The following is a 19156-nucleotide window of genomic DNA, read 5'->3' as shown; positions in this document are numbered from 1 at the left end:
TGCTGTATTTAATGACAATAATAATCATTAGTAATAATTGCACCCCTGAGAGATAAAGACTTATTTTAGTTACTAGTACACTAAATATGATTATTCCACGTCATGAAGCAGTCATATCATAACTCAACCTGGTTTAAATCAAAAGCAGAACACGCCTGACCTCTAGTGGTGAAAAGCGGACCTGCAGGATTACAGACCTCCATCTGCAGAAAGTGATTTGAGAGGTTTTACTTCAAGTACAACACAGACAATACAGAACAAGGGTGTTGTTGTATATGTGGAAATTATATGAAACAAAAAACAAAAATATCATGTATAGTAATAATATATATATATATATAACTTCAAAAATTAAAATGTATGCAGTTTGTATATCCTTGCTATTGTGTAATCAGTAAATACACGAATGAAACATTCTATGGCCGCTTTTTAAATGCTTATGTGAATCACATTGCATTTTTTAAGATGATGATATCAAATGTATATGTATGTATATCAATTTAAGTCATAAACAACCACATATGTCACACTCTATAAAAAGCTATAACACATTCACAACTGTATTCAAAACATTTTGGCGGTGATGATGTTTTTATTTGCTGCAGCACATCGTCTTGTTGTCGACGCCACCAGACTCAAACCCTCCCAAATCAGCTTTGCCTCGGCTTTCTATGGCTTATCCTAACATAGCATCAAGTGTGAGCTTGCGGAAGCCCCGGCGAGACCCTCAAAATGCCAACATGGACGACAAAACAACTCAAATAACTCAACTCCACGCCTGCCGCATTCTTAAGCCTTAAGGTGTCGATTCATAGCTGGCCCAGCTCGTGCTTATTCATAGAACCTGATTTAAGTCAACTATTATGTGCGCGTCTCAACCATGTGACGAACGCAGGCCTGATGTTCAGACATGATTAGACACAGCCAGTGGAAAAAAAAAAAGATGGAGGGATGGAATGCTGCCCTGCAGTGTTTACCAGCCTTGCCGTGACGCGCCCGGAACACCGTACGTTCGTTTATTATAAATAGATTGGGTGCAACCCCGTGGCCCTTGCTCAGAAACACATTATGATGGGACTGTCTGTGAATGTAGCGTGGCGTTCCAACTTGTTACAGTAGATGGCGTCATAACTCTGCTTCTTATCTAAAACTTACATATATATTCGTGAAAACAAGATAAAAAATATACATCCTATACCGACACTAATTTGATATTGGATGCACCCTGGTGCTGGGATAGGCTCCAGCTAACCCTTGACCCGAATGACAACAAAGAAAATCTCCCAAAGCGGAAAGACGCCCGAGTTTTCCTGGTCAAACAGGTCAAACAAAGCAAACCAGGAAGTATGTCATTTACCAATTAAATACTGTAATTGCCATAATTTACCAATGGACTATCTTACTCTCATTACCAAATATAAAGTAGTTCCTTCGAACAGGGCTAATTCTGTGTTTGCACACTTTAAAAAGCCGCTCTTGTTGCGTCAATCATGCCGGGCGAGTGCGGTAGGAAGGGCCCCGTGTGTGAGTCAAGCCGCCTCGGTCACACCCATCCCCGGCTCTCCCCCTCCCACACCGCCCGCCATGTTCTGGAGGAGGGGATCCCTTTAGCCTGCCGCTAGCTTAGCATTAGCACCACTTTAGCAAGGCGGAGGCGCAACAAGCTATTTGAACGCCGCAATAAGTACACTGTCTTGATTCCCCCCCTGAACTACAGGACGGGATTTGTGGGTCTACGGCCCTGGACTATTATTTAAATCAAACCCAGGTCGGGATTTACGGTGAGTTATCATTTGCTTTAAATACGGATAGAATGATTTAGATGTTTCCCCCAGACCATTAATCCTGTTTTCGGTGGTGATGTCTCCACCGAGCACCCGTCTTAGCTCCCAGTCGAAGAATTGCTATCTGGGGTTAGCATGGCAGTTTGATGATTTTAGCACACTTTAGGACTAAAAGTAAACATACAAGCTCCGGGGCCGCTACGAATCCACCAAACGTGACATAAAGCTTAGATTTAGACGCCCAGTTGGTGACATTTGGCTGTGTTAAAGCGACCCCCGACGGGAGAGAAAGACGCTCCGGATGGCTAGCTTCTGTCCCAACTTTTTTTTTTCTTCCCTCGAAGTGTCCCAACACTCGGCGTGAATAAAACGTCACCCGGCTACAGGGATGTTTATATGAAATGAGAAAAACCAAATAAAATCCACATCATTGATGATGATGCTGGAGGGTACACGACGGATAAAGTTAGCAGCAGCAAGTTTGATCACAAGTTTGCTGGCTAACATGAGTGCTAACCTCCAGCTAGCATTTAGGCGATTTCTATCATGTCTGTGACTAAAGCCACGCTATACTTTTGCGCGTTTGCGTCTTTTTATTTCATTGAATCTGCAATGGAAATATGTTGACGTGTGAGGGGAGGGGTAGCTGTGTGTTCATAGTAAAGCAAACGTCTGCGGCTTAGCAATCACGACGGTTCAAGGAAACGCTGTGATTTGTGCTGTTTATTTCCTAATGCTGGGCAATTTCATGTAGTTTACTAGAACTAGAAACCCTTTTGTTTCCTGTAGTAACATTCGATGTCCCTGCGGCTCTTTTATTTTGCATCATTTTAATCACGTAGGCTTCCTGGGCGCCGTCTGTCCTGGCTGGTTTAGTAGGCAGGCACACGTACGGAATGACTCAATGTTGTCGGTATCGGATGTGTAATATTGTGTGTAATATTGTTGTGAAGAAGTGTTGTGGCTGTGGGCTTTTTGTGTGTGTGTGTTGTATATGTGGTCATAGAGAGAGGTGGCAGAAACATCATCGTTGTTGTCATCACTTGCACGGCCTGGTTTGCGTACCGGGGGACGGGACAAAGGCTGGACCAATCAGGAGGTGGCCTTTCTCTTTTTAGATCTTTACCACCATCAACAAACATGGTATGTTGGAATTATTCATGAGGATTGATACGCCCAGTTATGAATATAACAGGACGTTGTTGCTCAAGGAACTGTTGTTGGTGTATGTGTGTATGAGCTTCCCACTCCCAGGAAAGACAAATATTCCCTGTCAGGTTCAGACTCGGGTTCTGCAAGCCATCTAGCTCCCTATCAGCTTTCCCTGTGGCTCTCTGTCAAGGTAGACCTGTTTTCAGTGTACTGCCAAGGGATAAGTCCTGGTAGTTTTCCTGGTTGGTTGAAAGTGACCACAACTTTAGGTCAGATTTCTCATAGTGTTGTCCGAGTGGTTAGCGTGTTGGCCACACAGTCAGGAGACCAGGAAGAGATTGGGAAGACCTGGGTTTGAATCTCTGGTCGGGCATCTGTGTGTGGAGTCGGTATGTTCATCCTGTGCGTTTGTTTGTATGTACCCTGTGATTGGCTGGCCACCAGTCCAGGCTGTACCCTGCCTCTCTCGCACAAAGTGAGCTGGGATAGGCTCCAGCATACCCCCCTCTGCCTTAATGAAAGATGATTGATGGTTAGTCATTATTTACGTGACTGTGCGTATACTCTGTCCAAGTCAACACAGCTTCATCTTCATTTGTGTTGTGGTCTCCTATAGAGCAGCCACACACAATAACCCGCACAGAAAACTTTTTTAGATTTTCCAGAATCTGCACCTATTCCAGCTGTAGTACCTTTGATTTGTGCCTCTGTCTGTTTTAATTTATTCCACCCGCGGCCCGCCTCTGTGCTTCCTAACTATGAACCATATAAGAAAGGCCGCCCCTCTGTGTCATCATAAAGGGGCAGTTTTACCGCAACCTTTCTTTTAGTTCTCACTTAAAAGTGGGAAAAGCATAAAAGGTCCCCTTTAAAGTCCAAATAAAGTCATTAGCTCCAACAGAAAAACAGCCAGCCTCTGTTGGTTGTGAGGAACGTCAGGCTTAAAATCTTAATTGAGCATCTTGAACCTTGCTAATTATTCCCAGCGTCCACTACGTTGTTGATAAAATTGATGAATGGATGCAGGGCCGTATCTATATATTGATATCCATATCCACATATATTTTTTTCTTGTGGTCAACTGCTGTGGCGTCGGCTGGGGAGCTCAGGGTTGATGCACGTCTACTGACACATGAACGCACCTCTCTTCCAGGGCTTGTGGCCGGAGTCAGCTCGGCACAAGGAGGACTGAAGGAAACGGGTCCGGCTGTGTTTCGTGGTGGGGGTTGTTCCGGGGCGTAAAGGGGAGGGTGGGTGGGGGGGGGGGGGTTGCGATGGACAAGACAGACTCTCTTCTCTTCCTCCTGTCTGCAGCCAGTGAATAGGTGATTATTGCAGCAGATGTGTAATTAGGTATTCATGGGGATGCAGGGTGATGAGGGAAAGTTTGGGGTGTGGGGGGGTGGGGGGGTTGCGCCACAGGAATCACATTTCACTGGCATTAAGTGAATTTACGGGATGCGCCAAGTTGTTTTCGTATTCCCAAAGCATTCTCACTCATCCTGGTTTCCTCTCCAGCTGTCCCTCCATGGCACGGCTAAGCCGGAAGCCCTCCTGAATCCAACATCCAAGTAGTGTTTTTTTTTTCCAAGTCTAAAACTGCACCTCACACCTCACTCTACCTACACTGTTGGCGCCATCAGTAGGGCGCGGGGCATGCCGGCACACGTTTATTGTATGGGTTGCTATTACTGACTAGGACATGTCATAATATGCCGTCTTGAATGTTAGAAGTGGTAAAACTCTTCACTGGCTGTCGATCCTGTCATCTAATTGGTCCACCACACCGCTTAGGAAGCAGTAAAAAGCAGGCTTTGGGTGTCACAATCCTGTCAGTGAAGCATTTTTAAGCCTAAAAATGGCGAAATGAACTGAAATCCAAGTAAGGCAATCAGAAAACTCCTTCAAAGAGGCTGTGAATGATCCACTGGTCAGTAGGTGTCAGTCATGGTACTGTAACATTCTGAACTTGCACATATTCTAAACCCCATGCCTGGCACCCAGCCTGTTCTTAGGCTTTCTGATCTTTCTGATCACAATTATAATGTGTCTATCATGTGTTCAGTCATTAACTTTCTTTTGTGCATCCTAGGAAATGGCACGGTCAAAGGTATTGCCAGCGTTTGGTGTGTGGAGATGCTTTTAACAGACATCGTTCTGGAGGACTCGGGAACGCTGCACTGGCCTGGAGAAGCCTCATAAACTCTTTATCCAGCACACACTTTTTTTTTTTAAGACGAGGAGACTCTTACTCCTACATGCTGTGAGAAAGGACACAGACTTTTCACCTGTACCTTGAATACACAGAGTATTTTTGGCGTGGAAGCTCCTCCGTTTTTTATCGTCTGCCTGTCCCATCTCGACCGCCACAATGCCAAGCTCCACCATCCGTCGGCAGATGAAGAACATGGTGAACAACTACTCCGATGCAGAGAAGAAAGTCCGAGAGGCCACCTCCAACGATCCCTGGGGCCCCTCCTCTTCGCTCATGTCTGAAATCGCCGACTTAACCTACAATGTGGTGGCCTTCAGCGAGATCATGAGCATGATCTGGAGACGGCTCAACGACCATGGCAAGAACTGGCGCCATGTCTACAAAGCACTCACTCTCCTCGACTACCTGATCAAGACTGGCTCAGAGCGAGTAGCCTTGCAATGCAAGGAGAACATCTTTGCCATCCAGACCCTGAAGGACTTCCAGTACGTTGACCGAGATGGTAAGGACCAGGGCATCAATGTGAGGGAGAAGAGCAAGCAGCTAGTGGTCCTCCTCAAGGATGAAGACCGTCTCAAAGGAGAGAGGTAAGATAGTCGCATTTGGACGTGAGCCTAGCGGATGTGTGTCGGAGAGGTAATGACTTGAACAAATAAATTAACCTCATCAATAATTGATTAGGAGTAGTACAATGTACGTACTTGCCAATCTAGCCGCTTATTGTGCATAATAGGATATGTCCTAAAGAAGTACAGGCCGCATCCGATCTTGCAGAACCAAATTAATTATGTGGTGCAATTACGCCCTCTTACTGCAGTTTGCTGACATCGACTTCTTTAAAATGGGGGGGCAGTTCAACTCTGTAGACTGGAGTTAACTACCTTAATCCCGGTGTGCACCATCATGGAGCAACAGGGAAAAAGGATCAATGACTTAACCGTCGAGCGAGCAAGGACTGGCTGCAAAAGATATCAGGAAGTGTCAGACGTTCTGATGAATCATCTCAGGCATCCAGTGACACCAACATCGCCACGCACGGTCACAGGAAGGAGATGGAAGAGGAAGATCCAAACATTTGCAGAAACTATAGTCTGCTCTGGTCATGCTAGCTACAAAAAGTTGTTCATCTAAACCAGTCAATTATTATTTTATATGATTATAAAAATGATCCAGTAAAAATTAGGACAGAGCAGCATCACATCTGTTTACACTCTTACACCTGTTTTAACCATCCTAGTTTCCTTTGTAATGCACTAGGACAGGGTGTACTAGGACAGTAGCCTAGGTGCACCTCCTACATTGGCAGCATTCTAATCATGCTGTACCGTATATAAAGACCGTATATATATACTGTATATAAAGACCTGTGTTTTGTTCTATAAGGTCTCAGGCTTTGAAGACCAAAGAGCGCATGGCCCAGGTGTCCACCGGGAGTAGTCAGATGGGCTTCGGTCGAGGCTCGTCCCAGCCCAACCTCTCCACTTCATACAGCGAAGAGTACGGCAGGTCAGAGGGCTCGCCTGCCTCCTACCATGGCTGTGAGTACCATTAAAGCACACCGTGCACCCCCCCACCCCCATATGTTATTTATTACCAAAGTGTCTGTTGTAGGCGAGCGCCCCTCTTTTTTAACTCTTTACTTTCCAACCCAGACGTACTCCCACACTTACTTACCCTAGCGTTGTAATTTAACTTGCATGAGTGAAGATGCTCGGCAATGAGTTTCACGTTAGTGAAAAATACATCATATGCTTCCATGATGGCGATTGCTTTTTTATTCTGGTGTCGCTGCTACTCGGTTAGGAATGAATGAAACCAAGACAGTTAAAAGGATACAGTGTCAGGAAATGGGCTAACACACAGAGGAACTGATGGAAACACAAGAGAATTTGCAATGAAAGCATGAACCTTGGCCTGTTTTCCTTTCACCTTCTGACACGCAGCTTTTTGTACACAGCAGAGCTGAAGAACACGCGGGAAGACCGCTACAGATCATGCGTGTTGCATGTAGTGTACCGTCAAGCTTTGTGTGTGGCCCACATTCCTTCATGCAAGTAATCTGCAGTATGCGGCTCCCAGGCGGAAGGTCCGACAGCTGAGTCATCACATGAAAACAGGGAAATGGTGTCTGGCCAATAGGAATAAGACTGACGCGTTGCTGTGGGTGTTGCTAGGAGGGATTTTTCAGATTCCAGTTGGAGCTTCGGGGTATTATGCATCGGTAGTGTGTAATTTAACACAATGCGACCGTAGAGGTGACCTGTCATCAGCGCATATTCGCAAAGGCTGCACTCAAAAATAGGGCAGAAATCTGTTTGCGTAACGTACTGTATGTACCACTTTTCACACGTTAAGACAAGCGAGGCAATCTTTCCTTCCATATGATATCATCCAGTCAGTAAGAAGTAATCAGTGGACCTCTGAAGACACACACAAAGCCTTGCATTGCATTGTCTCTACAAATATGATGCCAATGAATGCCTTCTCGCTTTTTGTCCATCAGCCACATCTCCCAATGCGGGCTCAGAATTGGAGCAGGCTCGGCCTCAGACCAGCGGGGAGGAGGAGCTACAGTTGCAACTCGCTCTGGCCATGAGCAGAGAGGCAGCAGAGCAGGTAGTTAAACACGGGAGTCCATGAGTCTACATGAGCATACATCTTGCTGTTGTGGTTGGTCTCTCTAGATTAAGATCGGTCAGAATGTCTGACCGGGGTTGGGACCAGAACTTGTAGAGATCCAACATAAGCTTCCATATTACTCATAATTTTCCTTTTACTTCAACTTGATGAAAAATATACTTATTGAATATACATGTGTATACATATTCAGTTCCCTGCGTTATATATTGAATTGCAGAGCTAGCTCGTATAGCTTATATAGCATACTATTAAATGCTTGGGGCTGCAGTTTGTCCTCACTGGTGTTGTGGCCTATTTCCAGGAGGAGCGCATACGCCGGGGAGATGATTTGAGACTACAGATGGCCTTAGAGGAGAGCAAGAAAGAAGGTCCAGGCTCGGGCAAACTGGCCAGAAAGAAAAAAGAAGTACGTTACCCTGAGAGCGTGGACAAGCGTGACTCAGCGCTCCCATTATCTTAATCTCATCCTCTCACACTTATTCTGCCTGAACTGACCCCCCCCCCCCTCCCCCCCATAGCAACAGTGAATATATAATCCAGCAGAAGACTGTCTAGTTAGCTCACCATTTAAGCGGCTGACCCGAGTGCTTGACTGTGCAGAGTCGGACTTGCATGACTTCCGTCTTTTTTTTAATATGACATAACAATTTCAAATATGCTTTAGCAGGTTTATATAAAATGTGCAGTTGGGAACTATTTGTCTCTTCTCCGCACTGCTTTACTGTCGCTATTTTTCAAATGAATATCGTTGCTTTTTTTTTTTTTAGCCCCAGTCGTCTCTGATGGATTTGATGGATGTCCCCGAGCCAGGTGCTACTGCCGACCCATGGGGGGCGGGAGCTACAGCCAAAGGAGACCCCTGGAAGCCTTACGGTATTCACACATCCGTGTTTGCTAACAAGCTTGATTTTGTTATGGGGAGGATTAAGCCGGAGGATGTTTTCCGTGTGAAAATGCACACCACCTCTACCTCTACTTCCACCTGGAATTCTTTGTCGAGTTGGAATGCTGCTCTGCAGGCCCGGTGACATTCAGCACAGAATAGAGGGGGAGGTTTTCCACTGCACAAGTTCACCCCGCAGAAACTTCTTCAGGGACATTTTTTTGGGGGGGGGGGATAAATGCCTATTTCTGTGAAAAACAAACAGCTGGACTGGAACATATCTGCCCAGGACCTCTGTGGAAACCATATCAATCAGCTAACATCAACAGGAAGAATGTCAGCAGTTGTATTTTCACTTTGTTGTGACCCATTTCTTATGCAAATCGTTGTACATTATGAACATGTGATGCTACTATGAAATAGAACACTGATGGTTTGTTCTTTCTCCCAAGGTTCTACGCCTAAGGTGGCATCCTCGGTGGACCCTTGGGGGGCTCCTACCTCCGTTCCCCCCATGAAGAGCAGTGATCCCTGGGCACCAAACTCCACTCCTGCATCTGATCCCTGGGGATCAGCACCGACCCGGGCCAAGGCTTCCAACACAGGTAACACTCATGGAAGCGCCACCTCGATTATGAATGAGATGGGGAGTTATGCAACATTGTCCTGCCTGTACCACTTCCCTTTTTGTATGCATGCCTCATGTGATCCACAAGGATAACCATACGCATTCATATTATTTTTGTCTGTTATCATCTGCCCATGTGTGCGTGTTTGCTTCATGCGTGTATGTTGTCCCCTTCCAGGTAGCTTTGACCTGTTCAGTGAATCCAATGGTACGTCCAAAGAGGACTTCTCAGAGTTTGACAGCCTGCGCTCCTCCTCCTCTGTCCCTGCTGGTACTCACCCTGTCCTCGTCTCTCTATTGACACACACTCTGTGTTCTTCTTCTTCTGTGTCCTCAGATGGCTGAACTTTCTGCAGGGCACAGACATGCGTCTTGTCTTTGTGTGAATGTGTGTTTATATATATATTTTTATATATGTATATATATCACCAGACTAGAGCAATAAGACACCACAACATGACAAATCATCTGATTACTCTGGTCTGGTCTTGTATCACTTTTGTAAACATTGGACCTAAGCCATCCCATTTTTTTGTAAACCCCGTTTTTATTTTTTAAAACTCAAATGTTTCCAATTCAGGTCTGTGGGACGGTTCCAAAAAAAACTTTGTGGTTTCTTGTGAGTTACTCTTTGGGCACTCTTTGTGTGGCACTCTTTGCTGACCCATCTGGGACAATCAACACATAATCATCACATAAACACAAGCTTTCTCCCACAAACAAATGCCTGTGTGGGGAATATAGCCGGGCTCTGTTAAAGGGGAACTCCACTTTTGGGGGAATTTAGAAGTTTTGAATTTTAATAATCCTTATGTGAAACATGAGTACATATTTCTTTCCCGTTTCTGTGCATTATTTTCTGTGCGTTAATATGAGCTAGCTAACAATGCATGGAATAGCACATTGTGAGTGACACTGAGACGTCACAACACCTTTAGCAAGGTTGTGTGTTATTCCGCCAGAAATCTAGTATTTTTGGTTTGCTGCTACAATAACCATATCACTGATATATAAACATTGTTGTGTTTTTCCCAAAGTTTTTTGTTAGGGCTCCCGATGACAAACATTGTTAGCTAGCTCATTTTAACTGTTATAATGCATAGAAAAGGGAAAGAAATGTGTGTTCATGCTTTGCATAAAGATTGGGAATGATTGGTAAAATTTAAAAAAAAAAGTGCAGTTCCCCTTTTAAAGCAGTAGACGTCTAAAGTGACTTTGCCCAAAATTTGACAAATTCCTTGGGGCGTCGGTGCTCATTAGGCCTGTGCAATTATTCCCCTTATGTGAGTTTCTATTCTGAGGTGAGTTTGCCCTGATGACAGTCACGTGCATTTCTAGCAGATGGCTCGCTGGGCTTGATGCGTCTTCATCACTTTGTTCACTGCTGCAAAAAAAAAAGGCTGTCTGCCTCTGATGTCCTCCCGTAATAGCATCTTCTGATCAAGTCACTCCCACAACTTTATTTCAGAGTGCAGATGGACGCTCTGGACACACTTAGACATCATGCTTCATGTAGTGTCATGAGATTGCCATCAACAAAATCCTATAAATACAACTTCTCCTCCTTAGGTGATGGTGGAATAGCGTCTTCTATTCCATCCCAAGCCAGCCTTGCTAGCAGCGGCAGTCTGGACATCTTCGACCCCCTTCCCACCTCTATTTCTACCACCACAAATGCCACCAGGAAGACTCCGGAGTCCTTCCTGGGACCCAATGCTGCCCTGGTCAATTTGGATTCTCTGGTGACCAAGCCGACCCAACCCGCGCCAGCGTTCAACCCATTCCTGGCTTCAACAGGTAGGACGAGGACAAGGACAACAATTGCAAGCCTCTGTGCTGTACTGTACTGTGGAGAACATGAATATACCAGTATTGTGTACTCGGGTCATCGCCCCTTTTCGCCTGTAGGGAGTGAGCATTCGTGTTGAAGAAAAGCCATAAATACGTCTTTGGTATTTTCATACAAACGGTGGTCAATAATAATAAAGCGTGAGAACTCATGTTCTTGTTCTCTGTATCCAGGTGGCGCCGCCCCAGCATCGGCTGCCCATGCCAATCCCTTCCAAGTGAGCCAGCCCGCCCCCCCGACCCTCAACCAGATGCGGGTCAGCCCCATGCCTTCCGGGTTCGCTGCCGGCATGGGCGATTCTTTGGCCATGTCCTCCTTACCCACCCAACCCGTCACCATGGTCCCGTTGGCGGGCATGGCCCCTGTGGGCCACCCGTTGCCCGGAATGGGGATCGGCGCCATGGGTGGCATGGGCACAAGCGCAGGGATTCCCGCCTCCATGTCCATGCCTCAACCCCTGATAAGCATGCCGCCCCAGACTGGGGCTCAGCCCACCGGAGCCACCAACCCGTTCCTCTTGTGAGGGGCGGCATCTAACCCCCACACCGTCTTCTTCTCCCCCCCTTCCTGAACAAGATGTCTCGTCCCATTTAGCCCTTTTCTAAGCAACTTCCAGCGAGGTCGTAGATGACATGTGACATCCTTTTAACATTACCACACTTCCTCTTTTTTATCTGTGCTACAAGCTGCCTCGTCCCGTGGGTTCCATTTCCATCCGACACTGACCAGAGAGTAGCAGGGGTGTTTACGGGTGGGCGGGTCCACTTGTCTCTCACCCACCTCCCTTCCTGTAGGACTGCTCCTTTCTTCTGTGGAGTGACAGAAGCCTGACTATACTAACGCCGGGATCTTATCTCGTCTCCAGAGCTAATCTTTTATAAGCCCTGTCAGCAGATGTGTGTGTGTGTGTGTGTGTGTGTGAGAGGGGGGGGGGTATACGTATATATGTGGTTGCACATATTAGTGCTTTTACACTGTGTATCTTCCAGTGGGCTTTTCCGTCACTTACTGGAGATAGAATGCTAGAGACACTGCGATGTGTTTATACTCTGTGGATGAGTGCGTGTTACTAAGCAGGGATTTTGCACATTTTTGTTTCGTTTTTTTTTAACAGTTTATTTTGGCGACTGTTGGGCTCACCATTACACCTTAGCTTAGGGAAGGGGGGGCGGGGGGGGCTAGCTGCAAAAACAACGAGACTGCTCACGCTTTTGACACACTCCGGTCTCATTTGACTTTCTCCAAGGAGAACTACTCCTCGTCTGGGTGGTGGGAATGATTGACAGGACCTGCTCCATGTTGGTGTGCAACCTTGCGTGTTTTATGAACTGATAGCGTCAGTATTCAGCAGTGTTGAGGCACTGTTTTGATTTCTTTCTAGGGTCAAAGGGAAGAGGGTGTGTGTGTGTGTGTGCACGAGAGATGATCAGCCGCCCCATTACGTGCGCTCCCATTTGGGTGTAGTTTGGCTCCGCCGTGCGTGGGTGACGAGCTGCACCGTGAAGAGTGGATTTACTGTGACTTAACCGTCCCCAGTGACTGGCGCGCGCACACCCATGCAAACACAAATACACGCTTGTGCTGGTCTTCTGATAGCACGGAGGATCCTGCAGCAGAAGCCAGAGAGGAAGAAGAAGAGGCGCGGTGGTTCTGCACCACGGAGGCGTGTGCTAGCCGTGTTCTCTTCGTCTAGCGTTACACTAACGGATTAGCCCTCTCTTAGAAGCACAACTGTTACCAAAGTCATAGCGATTGCCATCTCCGAGGATCTTCACCGCTCATCTGTTTTGTTTTGTGTTAGCCGAGGCGCACCCCCATTGTTACTTTTTTCTACGTAGCTATTTTTAAAGTGTTACTATCGGAGGATTACTTGCAGTCTGTAGAAAAGCTGAGTGTCTAGTAAGAGATGAATTTGTCTTGTCTCTTTACTTGTCTATCACTGCCAATGTTTTTACAGCCCCCCTTGCCCCCCAGTCTGATTTGCTGTGCGAGGACCCTTCATCCTTCATTTAATTGCAGACCTTTATTTCTCTCAGGCCAAAGGAGGGGCAGCTTCAATAGTACATGAAGCGGATGAGGCAGATTGGGTGATTTCTTTTATAAAAACGCTTGGTTGAGAATGGATGAATGCAATACGTACAAACGAAACAAAAATATATGCAAACAAAAAATAGATAACGCCTGATGTGTTTGGCAAAGTTCGATTTGCTGATAGTCATGATTATCGTACTGCTACTAGTGATGCTTTCTGACTCGCCTTGGTTTCACTGCCGCCTGAGTCGGGAAATATGAAAGTGTGTGTGTGTGTGTGTGGGGGGGGGGGGGGGGTGGATTTAAAGAATGACACTGCAAATGACCACTTTTTCTGACAGGCTCGCAGCAGGGCAGTGAAGAATGTGGCCCGAGTGTGGCGAGCTCCTCACTATGTATTTACTATGCTTTTTATCAAGAGGACTAACCCACCCTGCAGACGCTCTTGTCTTTATATGCATTAATAGCCACCTTTTTTGTCTTCGTGTCTCGTCTAGTTACCTTCTGTAGTTCTGGGGCAGGCTGCTTTTGTCGGATACGTGCTCAATCTGTCGGCATTATAACTGTATAATATAATTTATCATGTGTACTATTGTAACATACCGTTCTTCTGTTGACCTTACTTTTCAGTGTCTCAATGGCTTTTTGTAGGAAAGGTCACCGTGGAATTTAACAGCATTTAAAACAAAGGAGGCAGCAGGCCGCACCATGTTGGATGAGGACAAGCGTAGCTGCATTGGTTCAAAATAAAATGTATATCACTTCAGCTCTCTAACACTTGTCCCTGGCTTTTTTTTTTTTAACAAAGTGATGTGCGGCTTGATAATATCAATACCGCCGATACCAGCGTTTCATGCTCTTAAAATCACTTCTTAAATCAAAATATATTAAAAATGACCGATCATGAACGGAACAATGTGTGACATTGAATATTCTTATTGAATCGGAAACTAAATCAGTGGTATGCATATTGCGAATGCTCGGTACAGGCAGCAGATCTATCAAAATAAGTACTACACTATGCAACGTATATTGTACAAAAGATTCCGTATTTCCGTATAAGTTTGCCTCAAGTAATTAAAATGACCCATTCAAGGAATTCGCCTTACACCCCGCATAACCAGCGCTTCATTTGAAGTTGGAGCTATTTTTTGTATACATGCTTTTATTGTGAAGGCCGGAAGCGTGCTGCTTTGTAGTGAGAAGACTAATAAAACGTCCCTGTCGACCTTCATCGCTCAACTTTAGCGGACATCTTATGACCCTCGCTTGAGTCTATTGGTGTTCCAAAAGCGAGATTTTGAAATAATTCCGCAGCGTGTACATGCTAACTGAGCTAGCAGGTGTAGCCAGTGAAGGCACGCGCGCCAATACCAATATGACCGATCTCGTCAACGCCAATATTGGTCGATATCAGATACCTCTCACTAAAACACACGGGTAGACGTAAAAAACACCCAAACAAGATCAATGTAAGGTTAATGTAAAAATATAAAAAATGGTTTAAAAAAACGTTTGCAGCATAAAATATAAGACAACTATGTTCTTTCCTGGCATTGCAGTGAACATGCTCTAGAAAATATGATCACGAGTTTGGCGGCTTCTCTGTGGACCAGCTGGATGTGGCGCTGTGAGATTGTGGATTTGACGGTCCGGAGTCGTAGCCAAGTTTCCTCAAGTCTTTCATCATGATGTTAAAGCACACCGTCACAAACCCTTGGGAGCAAACCCGCGTCACTGCAACACAAACCACACAACGGGTAAACATAACCTAATGTTAGCGGGACCTACCTTGCTCTTCATGCACACGTACCTTCTCTCCCTTCACCTTGGGCTACCACTTTAGGGTCGGTGTACTCGGGTCGACGTCCCATCAGCCAGCTAAAGAGGAGACGGGGGCTTGTCAAGTGACTGATGATACGTGAGGTTCATACGACTCTTTTCGATGGGCGTGTAAAGGTAAATCACCTCACCTGGTGAACTTCTGAAGTCTCCATGTGGGTTCAGGAACAAACATGGGAATGGTCCGTGCATGTCTGGATGCACACGGAGAAACAATCCACTAAAACGTACATTTGGTGCTCAAATAGTCCAAAGTGTAAAGGCAGTACTCACTGTCCGGATGCAAGCGGGATGTGCGTTGCCCCGTAGCCTCTGACCACATCGTTCCCGAACACGTCTGGTCCATACACACTCAGCACCAGCTGAGGCCCTGCAGTTGAAAGCACATATACATTACTCATGATAGTTCTTTACATGAATCCGAGAAGTGGAGAATAAAACATGGCTACTGCATGGAAGTGTGTGCTACTCACATCCTGAGGGGTTTGTGCTCTTAAAGGTGATGTCCAATGGGAAGTTCCATATCAATCTGTGTGACGCCTGGCTGCCTTTACATGTTATTTGGGTGATACCCTCCTCCAAACCCTATAAAGCGGCATCGATAGACAACAACACACCATTATCATACACAGCGTAGAAACGTAATATTCACTAATACCAGTATCGATTTAAAAATGCAGTACTTTAGCAGTCCAATCATACAACGCTGTTTTTTTTAAATACAGATTATATACAACTTTATTTGTATGCACTAGCTTAACAGAGGTTAGGTATGAGGGGATCATTTAGATGTCAGGTACTCACCGTGGTAGGAATCCAGTCCTGGCCATAAACGTAGCAGTATTTGCAGTATAAGTTGTCATAACACGGAAACTAAAATACAAAAAAACACATAATGTCAATTTGAGGAACTAGTGAAGTGAAGATGCTGTATGTCAAACTTTAACACTACAGAGCCAAACACGGACTACAAGCGTTGCTCGTGCTAGCTAGTTAGCCGCTAGGCTAAACACGAAGAAAAATGAAACCCCTCACATTAGCTCCCTCAATCTGTCCGTTCACCGACAGAAGAAACACCGATGGGTTACCGGTGGCCATTCCAGTTTCAGTTATTGCAATTTAAATGTCACAAGATGTCTGAAGCGGCTCCTGTTTTCGAAGATACATTTAGCTTGCTTGTTGAGCTAGCTAAACGCCTGACTGCTGTTGCTAGGGAGACGCTTGTCACGAGTCCCCACGAGGGGCAAACGGACTACAACTACAAGCAGCGTGAACTGTTATTACTCACAATATCCACAAGATGGCGGTAGCGTACCGAATTGAAGAAAGCAGAAAAGTGACCAACAGGAGGACTTCCGATGAACAGCAAACGTTGGTGAGTACTTGTCGAAAATCAATAAGCACGTCTTTAAACCGTGTTTTTTGATTCAGAAACAATAGATAGCAATCTTGCTTACAACGATGAAATGCACTTAATAATGCACCACATTGTGTATTAGCATTATCACCTTTGGCATTTGTGCAGTTATACCTTCCTTACATGATCTGTATTTGAAAGAAGGAAATGTAGTTTTTTTAAGCAAAACAGGCATTTTAGATTAAAACATTCTATGCATCAAGTAACCTAAGCTTGCTTTTCTACTGTTCTACAATAGACATAATGATGATGATCCTCATTTGATCATTTCTACTCCATCTCCGTGTCTCTATCAGCTTCCCTTTTAAAGGTAATAAGGTATCATTTGGAATTCGTACACCGACTTAGCCTGCTGTCATTTTCTATCCCTTTGTCTCCTTACACCCAACTGTCAGATAGCGGCGTGCACCCCCCTGCTTGTGGGTCTCTGACCTTTTACTGCTGCACAAACACCATACCGCCGACCGTCTACGAGAAACGGACTTCAGACGTGCCTCACGCAAATGCCTACTAACAAAATATATATATATATATATACATATACTGTATATATTGGTTCAAACCAAATGACTGTTGACATGAAATTTGCAGGCAATCAAGAGCAACCCAAAGCAACATGCGGGCACATGAAAGGTCATCTCAGACTTGAGGAAAGTACTTCCTTCCTTCCCTCATGGAATAGAATGCCTTCCATCAGATGAGCCAAATGCAGTATTCACCACAAAAACCCCCTCCCGTACCATGATTTGATGTATTTTTTAGATCCGCTATAAGGTATGAGCAGGTACACTTAATACACACCTTAATACACACCTTAATACACACCTTAATACACACCTTAATACACACCCAGCAGCAGCTGATGAGATCCTTCATCTGGACCGGAGCACATTGTGTTCACGGCGCCAACATAATGTGTCCCTTGTGGTCCGATTGTAATGCTGCTATTAGCCTCCTAGCTATACGATGGCATGTGTAAACACATGTAGATATAGTACATACAGTACTGCAGTACAGTGCAGCAGCTAGCTGACAGACAGAGGCTGCAAGTACTCCTGTTTTTAGTATTGACCCAGAACATACAGTACTAGGGAGTCATAGACCATCCAAATGATTCCTGTCTACCCCCCCCACCGATGTGAAGGGTTCAGCTGTGGCCTCCATGCGTCCCTGCAGCGTTGAAAGTGACCGTTTGTTACGTACGTGACCGTACACGTTCCTCACGTACTCCTCACTGTACTTTTGAATGTCACAGAGCACACGTGATTTCCTGACCCGAGGCCGCCTGAAGCTGCTTGTGGAGGAATGACCGCGCTCGAGTGCCCTTCACAGATCCTCCAGGTGAGTGAGACTCCTCTACAATTGGGAGGGAATCAAACACACGGCAGGTTTGCAGTGACAAAGATAAAACGGCGTAATTCAACGAGTGGTTGTGGGATTTGGGGTTAAAAAAAAGGAGCGTACCTCGCATGGTCTTTTATGGGCAACCATCTTTTGGAACTGGGTCCTCACGCTTGGAGGGGGAAGGTTAAGCCGTTAGAACATCAAGCTAGAAGGTGAGCATCAAGCTAGAGAACAAATCCAGTCTGATGAATAAGAATCACAGGAGCATGCAAAGACTCTGCAACGTGCTGGGAAGCACATGGGACCCTTGGGGGACCACAGGGTGTCATCTGGCTGTTCCCCAGGCTCACTCGTCCTTCAGCCAAGAGAAGGGGGGGGGGGGGGGGGGGGGGGTCGGGCCTGCAAAGGGAAGTTCTAGGGACCCAAATGAGGATTGAAGCGTTGGTTTAAAAATGCATGTGGTGTAAGTGTCATTAAGGAGGAGGACTTTGGAGAGAAGAGATGGATGGAGATGTGATATTATTCATATATTCATCACCAAAGTCCATTTTTAAGGTCAGCCAGGACCACCGAGCTCCCTGGTGATGGACTAATATCATATTGGGGAAATATACTCTCTCTTCCTTTTAGACTGTCAGGCTGGCAGGTTACAGTTAGAGGACACTGGATGTGTACATATGTAGTATCTACATGAGTACACTGGACTATAAGTACATAGCAAGAACAAGTCCATGAGGACTTGACAGGAGCCAATCATGCGCGAGGAAAACCTAACGCCAAGCTTGTCAACCCATCGGAAATTATATTATATATTATATAATAAGAAGGCATTATAATATATTTGGTATACACAAATGTATACCTAATAAGTATACAAACAAGTACCAATACAAGTTTAAAATGTTTTCCCACAATGCTTTGCATCTGAGAAAAGCATTTATTTGGTAGACAAGTGGCATTAAATAATGGATGGATGGTGCTGCAATTCTACCTCGGTCCACTAGAGCGCGCCAGTGGAGCCCAGAGGGAGGCTGACATCATTGCAGCACCCATCAGGCACCAATGAATGTTTTGCTTGCTTCTCATATGATTAAAAAAAATATTTTACAATTCTATGCTATAAAACATACATGATTTTCTTTGTTGTTTCTAATAATATAAAAAAAATATGGTTTCCTTTGAATATTAAATTAATTTCATGAAATTACAACTTTTTTGTTGGACTATGATTTTTTTCCATGTACTATTTTGACTTTATATTTGTTTTTTTTACTAATACTTACTAGTATTTTTCCATTCCTGCTGTTTGTAGTTTTATTTTTGTAAGTTATATTTTCAGAATGTGCCACAAATGGTCCCCAAGCCGCACTT

The 19156-nt window shown here is 45.2% G+C and overlaps 3 protein-coding genes across 9 annotated transcripts in view; 2 read left to right on the top strand and 1 right to left on the bottom strand.

Moving 5' to 3' along the window:
• Positions 1–1324: 1324 nt before the first annotated feature.
• On the top strand, positions 1325–13955 carry epn2 (epsin 2). Of its 6 annotated transcripts, none has more exons than XM_058050041.1 (10): positions 1325–1781; positions 5029–5738; positions 6535–6689; positions 7655–7767; positions 8093–8197; positions 8559–8664; positions 9127–9279; positions 9481–9510; positions 10872–11099; positions 11325–13955. In XM_058050041.1, exons 2-10 carry the CDS (start codon positions 5308–5310, stop codon positions 11672–11674), a joined length of 1671 nt encoding a protein of 556 aa, XP_057906024.1. In that variant the 5' UTR covers positions 1325–1781; positions 5029–5307; the 3' UTR covers positions 11675–13955. The 6 variants fall into 6 exon arrangements, with proteins under 6 accessions (XP_057906024.1, XP_057906020.1, XP_057906025.1 ...); XM_058050037.1 differs by having other exon boundaries at positions 9481–9573; XM_058050038.1 differs by lacking the exon at positions 1325–1781 and adding an exon at positions 1795–2927 and having other exon boundaries at positions 9481–9573.
• Positions 11403–16279, bottom strand: b9d1 (B9 protein domain 1). The gene is made up of 7 exons (XM_058050108.1): positions 16060–16279; positions 15829–15897; positions 15498–15609; positions 15298–15394; positions 15156–15218; positions 14996–15063; positions 11403–14919 (listed from the first exon to the last, which is right to left on the bottom strand). Exons 1-7 carry the CDS (start codon positions 16120–16122, stop codon positions 14768–14770), a joined length of 624 nt encoding a protein of 207 aa, XP_057906091.1. The 5' UTR covers positions 16123–16279; the 3' UTR covers positions 11403–14767.
• The window catches only part of cacna1ha (calcium channel, voltage-dependent, T type, alpha 1H subunit a), a 105872-nt gene continuing 102554 nt past the window's right edge, over positions 15839–19156 (top strand). For both annotated transcript variants that reach the window (XM_058049984.1, XM_058049983.1), the window contains exons 1-3: positions 15839–16399; positions 16680–16751; positions 17697–17782. The gene's annotated coding sequence lies outside the window, so the exon portion shown is untranslated. The remainder of the gene's footprint in view (positions 16400–16679; positions 16752–17696; positions 17783–19156) is intronic.

The sequence above is a fragment of the Doryrhamphus excisus genome, chromosome 15 (genome assembly GCF_030265055.1).
Source record: "Doryrhamphus excisus isolate RoL2022-K1 chromosome 15, RoL_Dexc_1.0, whole genome shotgun sequence".
NCBI lineage: Eukaryota > Metazoa > Chordata > Actinopteri > Syngnathiformes > Syngnathidae > Doryrhamphus > Doryrhamphus excisus.
Note: the sequence above shows the minus strand (reverse complement) of the source record. Positions and strands in the feature narration are given on the sequence as shown.